The sequence below is a fragment of the Acipenser ruthenus genome, chromosome 14, assembly GCF_902713425.1.
Source record: "Acipenser ruthenus chromosome 14, fAciRut3.2 maternal haplotype, whole genome shotgun sequence".
Classification (NCBI taxonomy): Eukaryota; Metazoa; Chordata; class Actinopteri; order Acipenseriformes; family Acipenseridae; genus Acipenser; species Acipenser ruthenus.
The window spans coordinates 25,309,512-25,321,735 of record NC_081202.1 but is presented as its reverse complement, the minus strand read 5'-3'; the positions used below and the strand labels follow the sequence as shown (position 1 = coordinate 25,321,735).

General features: G+C 36.0%; 2 protein-coding genes across 3 annotated transcripts in view; one reads left to right on the top strand and one right to left on the bottom strand.

The window, feature by feature from the left end:
- washc3 (WASH complex subunit 3) overlaps nt 1-1,734 on the top strand; it is a 3,664-nt gene extending 1,930 nt beyond the window's left edge. The window contains exon 5 of the mRNA XM_058986509.1: nt 1,028-1,734. Within this exon, the coding sequence (XP_058842492.1) occupies nt 1,028-1,118 (91 nt within the window). The 3' untranslated portion in view covers nt 1,119-1,734. The remainder of the gene's footprint in view (nt 1-1,027) is intronic.
- A 2,677-nt stretch (nt 1,735-4,411) lies between these two features.
- dram1 (DNA-damage regulated autophagy modulator 1) lies at nt 4,412-10,350 on the bottom strand. Of its 2 annotated transcripts, none has more exons than XM_058986219.1 (7): nt 10,027-10,350; nt 6,781-6,848; nt 6,141-6,283; nt 5,650-5,731; nt 5,382-5,440; nt 5,001-5,093; nt 4,412-4,690 (listed from the first exon to the last, which is right to left on the bottom strand). In XM_058986219.1, exons 1-7 carry the CDS (start codon nt 10,155-10,157, stop codon nt 4,646-4,648), a joined length of 621 nt encoding a protein of 206 aa, XP_058842202.1. In that variant the 5' UTR covers nt 10,158-10,350; the 3' UTR covers nt 4,412-4,645. The 2 variants fall into 2 exon arrangements, with proteins under 2 accessions (XP_058842202.1, XP_058842201.1); XM_058986218.1 differs by having other exon boundaries at nt 5,650-5,827; nt 10,027-10,343.
- Between the last annotated feature and the right edge of the window lie 1,874 nt (nt 10,351-12,224).

Here is a 12,224-nt window from a genome sequence, read left to right as displayed (position 1 = left end):
AGGGGTCGTTACAGCAAATCAGTGATGGTAGGCTTACTGTAATCAATCTGTTTAGAGCATGATTTGTCACAACACAAGTTCAAGAGCATGATTCTGCATATTAATGTAAGTGGCTTATTCAAAACATTCCCATTGAAAACATTAAAAGTTGACTCTTTAGCTTTCAACAAATAAATGAACTCTCATTGCAATGAACTTGTCAGAAGAATGCAGTACTATTAGTACAGCATGTGCATTCTAGGTATCGACCAAAAGTACGTTTTTGAAAACTTTCCATAGAAAAAATAGTGAGTATAAAAACACATCAATGCACATTTTAAATGGAACACAGTTGCTGTCAGATGCTAGCAGCCTGTTGATTTTCACAGGTCACTACCTTATATTTTATAAAATGGCGATCCTGGCTGTACCCTCAGGTCTGGAAAAATGCACAAGCATTGTACCAATCTGTGTGTGTGTGTGTGTGTGTGTGTGTGTTTAATGTACCCAGGTGCAGCATCAGAAAGCATGTTGCACTGATTATATCCCATCTCATGAATTCATTAATAATTTAAAAACTGGTTTCATAAGAATACTGCATCAGTGCCCCGGTATGGAGGGCTGTTTGTGGAGCGCTGTGTGTTAACAGCCCTTACCCAGTAAGTTTGCAGGCTTGATAAAGACCTCCACAAACTGAATTGGTATACCAGTAATATGTGATTCATTTGTTTCTTCTAGTAGGGCAAGCAGAATCCTTAACCGTTATTTATTGTCAGTCCGGCTCAGCTGCCCTAGAGGATAACCTGAAATTGGGGAACCCCACCATTGGTTATACCAGCACTGATTCCTTAGCTAAAACAGATACTGAACTGACAGACAGCATCTGTTAAATATCTGGCATCTGAACCAATCCCACATCATTCAGCATACATTCCTGTCAGGTTCATTAACAGTTAAGGGATATACTTTTTATCAGTTTTTCTTTTTTAAATTGTATTCATTTGAAACTTTCTGGAAGGTATACATTTATTTTTGTATCCCCTTTTAGCACCCCTGATGCCCCTGTTCCTGACGGAGGAGTTAAAGAGACCGAGGAAGAAAGCAACAGCTCTGGTAGTGAATCCTCTTTCAGTGACTGACACTGTTGGCCAGTAAAGCTAACAGGCTTCTACTTGCCTGCAACTCATGGTGATGAGACTGATATGAAGTGTGTAAAATACCTGCTTAACCCATTATAGCATTTGTGATGAATAGCGAGCAGAGGAACTCTCAGAAAACCTAGAAACCATGGCAATACATCTCCTTCAGTCTCCCATAATAGACTTTCTCAACCAATGTTTCTGAATATACAGAAGAATCTGACATTTTCAACTCTGAATGTTAAACCCATCTTTAATAATGAAATCAACACAGCACAACATACACATTTAACTGAGGATTACCGGTATCTTGTGCAATAAAGAGAGTGCTTTTAGCCTTATTAAAAACTGCTCTAGTGACCATTTTACTAATTATAGTTAGAGATTGGTAATGTTTAATACTGTACCAGCAAAATAATAATGACAAAGGAATGTGTCTGTTTACAAGTGATTCAGGCTACGTGTGGTATAGTAACTTAAACTTTGACACTACAGTACCTTTATTGTACAGTACATCTTAATTATGTTTGGAAAAAAAGGTCACATCACTAACTGTATGATGCAATAAAATCTGGTATTTTATAAAAACAAGTGAACCAGTGTGTTCTCTGTTTTGTTTGTTTGTTTTTTGTTTTGGAAGTAGGCTGGTAATGAAGTTAACTAAAGTTTCGTGAATAAATGATGATTTCTTCTATAAGACTACTCAAGCAGTAGTACAGTATTTTCTTTTAAATGTTACAACAGCAGTGAGCTGTCACAAACAAGCAAATACAGTGGGCTGACTGTAGTTCTTCTAATAAACACAGAGAGTTAAAGCATAATAACAGATATCACCTTTGACCAAGATTAGTCCCATATCACAAACTGCTGCATATGTCTTTGAAAGACTATAGTGCTAAATTCTCAGAGCTATTTATTCAAATTGTCATTACCACAATTTGTACAGGTTGTAGAAACGCACCCAATAAAGTTACCAAATCACAAATAAACAACTCATTTATTTAAGAACTTGTGCGTAGTGAGCAGTGGTATTTTTAGAAATGTAAATAGTATTTTTTTCCTTTCGGACAAACATTGCGTAAATACCTGTATCTTTGAGAATCTAGTCTCCATTGTGTCTCGGCATGATTCAAAATTTTACTAAATAAAATAGATTAGCTGCATGTTAATTACTGTATTTTTTCTGGAGTTGCTTTTGTAGCAGCTGTTCATACAATCTGCTGTATTGATGACTTAAATGTATGGCTCGCTTAAGCAGCAGAATAGTTACCACAGATATTGCTATATAAAATACACACAGAGTTAGATACACAGATGAATAGTTTTTTTTTCTTTTTTTTGGTTGTTGTTATGAATAGTTCAAAAGTATCATAATGCTGTTTTTTCTTTGTATATTTAAAAAGGAACACATTTGAATTCTGAATGGCAGTGATGTACAGTATTACTTTGCATGGAAATTAGCTGTGTTATAGCTGATGCACATTTCCTTTCATTTTTATTTATGTGTAAATGTATTCAATTTGGATTATCCAAGATGTGTCTTCATTCAGTAATTATTTTATGCCTGTAAAGTATAAAAATGTATTTATGTTGTAGTAATTTCCACAATGTCATTTGCTCTAAAAAAAAATAGGCAAGAATGATTATTATTATTGCAGTAGTCCTTGAAATAAAATAATTATTCTAGTACTTAAAAAAAAAAAGTACTACGTCCACACAATTCATGAAGGAGCTCAAAATGGCAACTCATTCCCCCTCACTACCCCACTGGTTGTATTGTATGCCTGAAACTAGCAGGGTGAGGTGTCCCCTCTCACACTCTTATTATATTTTGTTTTAGTTTAGCAGGGATAAGGCAAAAATCCCTATCCTTACATGGAAATTGGTTTCTGGCTTCTTTGATTTGTGGGGCAGTCTCTCAATCTAAATGATCCCAGTGTGTATAAAAGGCTGCAGAAAGCCTTGTCAGTAGTGGTAGGCTGTAGGAAGAGGTTAAATGAGAAGCTGGGCCAGCTTTGATAGAAATGCTTGGGCAAAATATATTTGCTGTGTCTTCTCAGTTTTAAAGCCTGTAGACCTATCATATGATTATTTGTTACAAGTATTTTTTAATTTTTTAATTTTCTTTGCTACACATCGATGGGCTTTATATAATACATTATTTTGTGTACAACAACCTAATTGTTATTGGGTTGTCCCCCCCCCCCCCCAAATATTAATATTCTTTCACAAAAAGGGGTTGCTTCCCTGGAATAAGCCCAAACACATGTCTTGTAAGACCCTGCTCTTCTTATTAATTGACATGCCCAGATATCTGTAGTTTACTGTACAGCTCTTATTCCTATCTGAAATGAGTTCCACATACTGTAGCCTTATTTGTATAAACATGCCAGTTCCCTTTACCACCTAACTCGACCCTGTTTCTTTAGTAATTTCAGCCAGCATGGTTAGTTAGTTACAGGAAACAGCTTTGGTTTAGCCATTTCTATTAACAGACAAAAGCCTTTGTGATACAGGCTGAGTGGTATAAAACTTCCTCAAATTGCAAAACTTCCAGTTTTATGCAAGAGCCATCTGATCGTAATGTGCAACTGATTTATAAAGTGAAAGTAAAGCAAAAGCGGGGATTCCCACATTAGAGTGCTTCCATGCAGCTGATAATATATTTGGTCATATTAATAATTTATAGGGGGAGGGTCAATTGTCTCATCCAATGACATATTTTAGGGAACTCAATGTGAAACAAACCACACATCACATGCCTCTAGCTTAGTTATCACATTTTACATGTTTGCCATATTTTTGATTGTTATTATCAAGCAAGTACAGACCAACTGACCTAGAACCAAAACTGGTCCCATTGCAGGTATCAGGAGCCTCACAAAGCTTTCTGCACTTCACCTGTTTACCTATCCACAGTTCCAGTAAAGCAGAATGTCAAAACATGTGTAAAGTGGTAACACCACTTTACACATGTTTTGACATCCTGCTTTACTGGAACTTATCAAAGAAAGCATGTGGGGGATCTAACAGGTGTGGACCACCAAACCCCTTTCGCTGTCCTGAAGGGGACAGCCCCTCTTTAAATCAGAACAGACCTATATTGGAGTGCAATGAGCCACGTTTTGGAGCTCAAGTGCCATCAGTTGGATAGCTTTAGAGATACTGTGAGTGAAATGTGAGTTTATATAGTACCCACACTAGTGAAAAACTAGGAAGTTAAACATACTGTAAAAATCAAATACAATAATCAAATAAAAGAGATCTAAATAAATAAAATTGTTGTAAACTGTACTCTTTATTTTAAAAGTGTGGATAATTTTTTTTTTTTTTTTCTCCAAATGGAACAAGATGAATGGGATGCAGCAAAACATTGCTATCATAAAAATGCATGTTATATCACATAAAATCATATTACAAAATAAATATTGTACAAATATAGTGATTGTAAGTTTGCAGCATTTTGCTTAAAACAGTATGTCCCAATCTGTAAAAGTCTATTAAATGTATTAAAGTGCTCTCCTCTTTCAGTAACAATCAATGAACTCTGCCTTGGTCTTCAGTGTGAATTTCTGTCAAGAGAAAAATACAGAAAATCAGTGGATACAAATATTAATATAATAATGTTAGTAACTTTAATTAAAAAAAATAAACACACACACATACTAGAAGACAAAGACATTGACACACTGCTAAAAAACAAATATACACTGCTGAAAATATCAGACTAGTAATGCTATAAAGCAAGTAACAAGAGGTGAATGCATTGGGCATTTGTTGTTTATTTTAGCTTTTGTAGGAGACTGTAGTGGGACTTTTGTTTGGCGCAATAAAAAACTTACTAAGGTTAAAGTATAGCAGTAATATGTAAACGGCACCTACCTGGAATTCTTTTATGTAGGTCAGGAAATAACAGACAAAGCCAAAGGCTACTATCCACTCACAAACTGCACTCACCAGGTGTAACGGGTAGTCCTATAGAGGGGTTAAACAGTTATAAACAAGGATAAAAGGACCACAAGCCAAAGCCGATGCCAGGATGAAATGCATCTTCTGAAATGTGTTTTTTTTCTGCTTTTTAACATTATTATTAAGTATACAAATCAAATATATGATTTTTTTAAAGTAGGTACATATTATATAGATATACAGCACACACATTGATCTGAACACATACATACATAGTTACATACATAGTGACACACCAGTTGTTTAAAACTGGTTTAGAGTCTCACAAACACTACGGTATATCAGAAGCACTACCTTTTCATCTGGATCCCAATGCAGCTGTGTTCTTGGCACCATTAAAGCACACACAATCACTGGTGAAGTTACATGTCAAGGAGCTGCTGTACAAATAAGTTGCCTTAGCTGTCACAACAGTCAACTGTCTAGTCAAAATAAAACACTTTATAAAAGGGTTCAAGGTTCCAAGGTGTACTAATAAAGTATCTGGCAGTTATATCAACACCAGCTCATATCCTAAGTGACATATTTTGTAACTCACAGTATGTGAATAGGGAAAGGATACTTGGGACAACAGCAATTATGGAAATGCCTGAGATGCCCATCCGGATGTAACACACTATCAGAGTGCTCCCTGAAGGGTACATCTTGAAAGAGATGATAGATTGCAGAGAAATATATATGACGCCGGCGAGAAATGCAATAATGGCACCAATGTCATGAACTAAAGTAATAACTGTTTCCTGAAATTAAAAGAAAAAAATCACATAAAAAAGGAAACAATAGTTGTATTGCTGATGACAACAATATACCGTACATATTCTAGAGGAAATACTAAATATTTAGAACATCTAGAAAAGTTCATGTAAACAGTGACTTCAGTCTTTATTAGTGTTTCTTATTTTGACTTTATGATGTAGATATATACATTCATAATACAGGAGAAAATAACACGAATAACATTGCCACAACAATAAATATTGAAAATGTTTGCAGGGCAACATTTACAATTCTGGCTTCAAGCTATAAACTCTAAGATAGCTGTAAGGGGTCTACCTGAAAAGTAGCAACAACACACATCCCCAAGCAGCCAATTATCCCCAAAAATAGTGCCGACTTGTTCAGTTTGGTAGAAATAGCATGTGTAGTTTCATTTAACTTTTCCAAGAACTTGTACCTCGTATACATTGTAGCCACTCCTACAAGAGTCCAGAGGCAAAAAGAGGAAGATGGATTAATGATTAAATGTAATGTGTTATGTATTAATACAAAAAGGGAGGCTATAAATGAAATGGCAGCTGCATTTAAATGAAGCATTTCTGCTTTCGCTTTCCTGAGAAAGGGAACTTGATAACTTTGATTTTCAGTTCTACAACATCAGTGATGAGCATCTGCCTCCACCACTAATAATCCAGAACCAGTACAGAAGAGCTTGTACAATACCCTCTGTAATGTTTTATTGGAGTACATGAGCTGCAATGGTATTTTGAAAGCATGCAGTTAACTATACTGACGCTAACACTATTCTGCTGATTATAATTCAATTATAATTCAATTATATTTCAAGTAGCTTAGGGATTTGTATTTGTAGTATTTCTCTAATATAAACCAGTCTGTTATAGAACAGAGATAGAGAAAGGCTGGTTGCTTCAGATGGATACATAAATACCCTATACTGATATCTTTCATTACTTACCCAAAAAGGAGGCCAGCGTAATCATTACTCCAAAAATCCCACTGTCTGGAGGCTCTGTGCCTGTGTCACTGGGAAAAAACAAAGAGAAAATGTGTCAGACTTCACTGCAATATGTTTGGATAACCAAACTGAGTATTGGTTATGAACTGTTGTGGGGAGTCTCCTGCTTTAAAACATAGGCACAGGCAATTTAAAGCATAGGTTTTATACTGTAGTCCAGGGAAAAGGTTTATTAATAAATTCATGATACATGGATTTGGCTATTAAAAAGCAACAGATGTTTTTTAAGGAAGAAATGTTTATTATCTGGCCTCCACAACGCTTAGTAAACAACCTTGTTAAGTTATTACACACTTTGCTACACAGCTTGTGGCTCATAATTAGCCTTAATATCAATTTGCTCTTCTGTTCACAACATTTCTTGGAAGAAACCAAGTGTATACAATATGTGTTTCAGAAAAAATGGCTTTGAAATTATTCTATGTAATTAAAACAACATACTATACATCAACTTCAGAACAGACCTTGATATAACACAAACTGTGTTGTTCTTTATCAGAGATCCTGAGATTTAATACCAGGTGCGTTTTCCTTAATCAAACAAGTGCTGTGTTAATATGTGAGGTGCATGATGCTGTCCGTCTGTATGTCTGTCCTGCAGTAAATTCTATACAGTATAACTGACACTTTTTTTTTTATCAATTTACTGTAGACAGTATTCACACACAAAATATCCTAAAGAATCTTGCAGCAATGTATTATTTTTATGTGCATTTACCTTTAACATGCTTCTTATATGGTTACTCAAGTCTTCACTCCACACATTCAAATTAGTAAACTACTGTCAGACAGCCTGCAGTATTCTGCCTTAGAAATTGGTAACTGTGACTAGTAAAGTTTTTTTTATATGTACTACTGTTCAAACATTCTCATTTATAGCAGTATTTTACTATAGTTAGTAAATTACAGTATACTGCAGTTTACTGATTTTATAGCAATTCATTACTTTTTTCTATGGATTATGTCAACCATCTTTCACAAGGCACAAGGCAATATAAAGATGTTTTCTGTGTAAGTAAGGCAATGGTGGCACATCCCCGAATACATCCAGTCTTACAAGAATTTAATTGTAGCAGTCAACACATTTTTTATCATAAGGGCCCTCAGCATCAGAGTCTTGTAGTGAATGATTTCTGGCATACACAACAGGTGGTTTTCATTTGGGTGACACAGGAAATGGAAAACATAAACAAAACATAAGCAATTGTGCATTCTATTTTTTACTTCAACAGTTTTTTAAAAAATGTATTATTATACAGTCTCTGTTTCTCTTCTGTTGTACTAAAAAGAATTAGGCAAATACTTTAATGGGAAGTAACTTGAGTATAACTTCTGCTATACAGGACGGCTGCTAAATATTTTGCAGTAAAAAGTAAAACAGACTCAGACTATTGTAGAGTGGTCAGAAATTAGAGAGGGGTCACTCCCATAACCAGAATGGTCCTGTGGTGAATAATGGATTATCTTCCATTAAAAAATGTGTATCTCACATGTTTTCATCATTCTCATGTCCAATTGTTTTTCTCATTCCGTGAATTAAAAATAATGACATGGTTTCACATTTCAGCATCTGTGTGCTGCGTTGCTCAACATTCGTCTAATTAAGAAAGAATTTGCATGCAACCTTGAAAAAAATCCAAAAGAACATCTACACTACAGCAAACCACCAGGGTGAAAGAGAAACCTGTTTCATATTATTCATTTTTTAAAAGTTACATTTAAGTAAAAGAACGACTTGCTAAAAAGAATTACATTGTATAACTTAAATCACTTTCCAATAGCTGCGAATATAGGAACAACTACACCGTGTAACAGTATATATATTTTTTTTGGTTCCTGGGTAGTAAGTGTTATTTCCTAATTGCTTATGCCTCAAAAGTATAGAAAATGGCTATTATTCCCCACAAACTTTGCTTTTGTGACCAGGACAGTGATATTTTGAAATGTACCTATTTTCCAGAACATTCCAGATAGATTCAGTGCTGAGTAAACTTGGAGTAACTTCTAGAACTTTCCAGTAATATAAATAGTAGTATAAATACAGGGGCCTTAAGCCCATCAGTTCAATTTAGTTCCAGCTGCCTAAGTGGATACATATCTGCATTTTTCTGAGATGGCATCAAGAGGCTGCAATGGTGGCATTCCTGATGGGTCTCCAAGGCGGTTTTACCAAGTTTCCCTGCTATCTTTGCCTTTGGGACAGCAGGGACACCAAGGCGCACTACCACAGACGGGACTGGCCACAGCGGACCGAGTTCTCTGTGGGGAGGAACAACGTCAAGTGGGAGCCACTGGTGGACCCCCGGAAGGCGCTGATGCCACCACTGCACATCAAATTGGGCTTTATGAAACAATTTGTCAGAGCTCTAGATAAGGAGTCGGCAGCCTTCAAGTACCTTCAAGATCCTTGATGCTCATCTTGATAAATTCAAGGAGAACATGGGAGCGTACTCGGAGGAGCAAAGCGAGCGCTTCCACCAGGATATACTGGACTTTGAACGCCGCTACCAAGGACAGTATAACGAGAACATGATGGGAGACTACATTTGGGGGCTGATTCGTGAAAGTGATTTACAGTATAATCGTAAATCTCGAAAAACTACTCACTTCAAAATCTTTTGTAGTCATTTTTGTATTACTTTAGTATAAATACATGTTAATTTGGATTCATATGTTGTTGTCGTGTGAACGAAAAGACACAAATTCGCCCGTTTTCTCATTGGAAATAGGTACATTTCAAAATATCACTGTCTGGTCACAAAAGCAAAGTTTGTGGGGAATAATAGCCATTTTCTATACTTTTGAGGCATAAGCAATTAGGAAATAATACTTACTACCCAGGAACAAAAATTGTGTTACATAGTGCTATCAATGATTTATGTGCAGGGCGTTAACTACTAGTACAGTACTACTGTAAGCAACGTTTAACGTTAGATTATCCTACTTACATTTAAACTACTTACATTTAATATAGCAACCTAAAATGCTTTCTTTAAAAAAAAAAAAAAAAAAACGGGTATACTTTACTGTACTGTAGGTTGCGTAAATTACACAAATGAACATAGTTCACATACAGAATCCTTGCAAAATTAACCTACGGTATACGGTAGTTATTTTGTGTAGGCTACTGCACTTATTCTTTAGAAATGCAGAAAGTCATCAACAAATTTAAATACTGTATCTTACCTTATATACGGGAACACCGGATCTACATGACGTTCAAGTAACGCCGTAATATATGACACTATAAAAGAAGAGGACGACCAAATCACCAGTGAAACCGGCAAAAAACACATCCCTTCCATGAACCAAAACATCGTGTCTGAAATCCTTTTTCGAAGGTTAAAGTGTTTTTAAAATATAGTACACGAACGCCCTCTGTTTCGCCTGGGTAACGTGACTTGCCATTTCATTCTGAAACAAACGATTAGGAAGCAAAGCTTATAAAATCAGACAACTTCAGAACTGTTACACGTTGTGTCACGTGTGTGGGAGCGGTTATCAACTCGCAGATATGTCTGGCTTTATTTCCATTTCAACGAGTTGTCACTAAACACCACAGAAACCTCTTCCTGTTTGATAGAGATCTGAACTTCAGCTGGACGCATCTATCTTACCGTTCCCACACACAGTACTCTTATCATTTGCATGACTTTATTTATGGTCAAGCAGCTTTCTTCTATTTAAAAATGCTGCTCCTTTGAGTGTGGTAGCCTGCATGTCTATGCTGACCTGAGGTGACCTATGCAATGGTTATTTACTGTTGAAGTTTACTTTCCACCTCTTTCATATTTTCCCTTCTACATTTTTAAATATACTGTACCAAGAAAACAGTCCCAGTTTTTATACTTGTAAAAGGTGTAATCAATGTCTTGGGCTGTCAAAAGTCTCTTCTTAATACTCTCTAAACCATAATATTAATCTGGCAGTTCTGGGTTCTCTGCATCTAGCTAAAAACCAGAGTGTGGGGATCTGGGAACCATTTACAGATGATCCCTCACAGGAGTAGCCTACATGTAGCCTCTACAGTTGTGCCCAGTAGCATTGACCAAATGACCAGAGTTTAAATAAATCATACTTGTTGCACACTTCCATTAGTTACATGCGTAAATGTTCAGTTTTGATAAAAACGCACCTTGAAGTAAGCATGTATGTTTATTTTAAAACATGATATTTGGTACTTGGTATTAAGAAATCTGTTTGGAAACCAGGCTGCACTTCCTTGGTAATTTCACCTGGAGGGTGAAATTGTCCCCAACAATTTAACACCATTTAACATGTTCTTTCCTTGTATTAACCTACAAGCGGCTTCCCATAAAAACTGACATTCTTTCACCCTAAGGACACTACTGAGGTGAGATGACATAGGAAGTGCAAGAGCTCAGATTTCCTGAGAGGAAGGCATGGAAACTGAGAACTTTCTCTAACCTAATGTAGTACTTAGATATCATGTCAAAATGAAAAGACCCGATTGCTCAAATGCTTTTAACTCTGCTGTGAAAACATCAAAGTTCTTTGTCCACAGTCTAGATTAGTTCTGAATCCAAATCTTAATTGCTGAATTCAGTTGAATATAGTTCAAAAATTTAACCCCCAGATGTGAAAGAGATTGTTCAAGCAATGACAATTTTAATACCATGCACTGAATGAGCGTTGGTACCTATGATCAATATTGTTCATTTTTATTTTGGACTAATGGTACAAAAAGATGTCTTGTATAATGAACAACAGTACAATCTGAAACTATACTGTGTCAATACAGTGCCAGGGGCATCATAAATCCAGTCCCATTGGGCATTCACTTCTTGCTAATCATTTTTTATTCAAGTTTTGAAAAGTTACAGTTACTGACAAGATTCAACAGCATGAAACTTCTTGTTAACTGCAGAACAGCACTGTGTCACCAAAACAGAAGTGAAACCAAGCAAGCTCATCAGTTCCCAGCAGCAAAAACAAGAAATAATGTTGCAATCCCTCCATGTGGCTTCTTCCACGAGACAAGCCAATGCATACTGGAATTCATGTGAATTAACAGAACCAAATTGCACAAATGGAATATGCAGTTAGAGTTTAAAGTGTAGTTTTATTCTTCGGTTCCCTTTTCCCTTAAGTTTGTTCATAGTATTGTTTGTTTGCTTCAGTTCTCAGGCAAGGTTTTCCCTCCAAACTGGCCCACTATTGCTACTACATGCAGCACCAGGTTGTGGGTTAGATCCTCAAACTGTGTTATAGCTCAGGAAGGAAAAATGGTATAGCCCTTGTATCTAAATTGTATGGTCAGAATACAGGAAAATGATTCACAAAAAGAACTATACATCTGAGATTAATGTAATTTTGCAATGGAATTACATTAATCCTCTGTTGAAATCCCTTTCAACATCTCT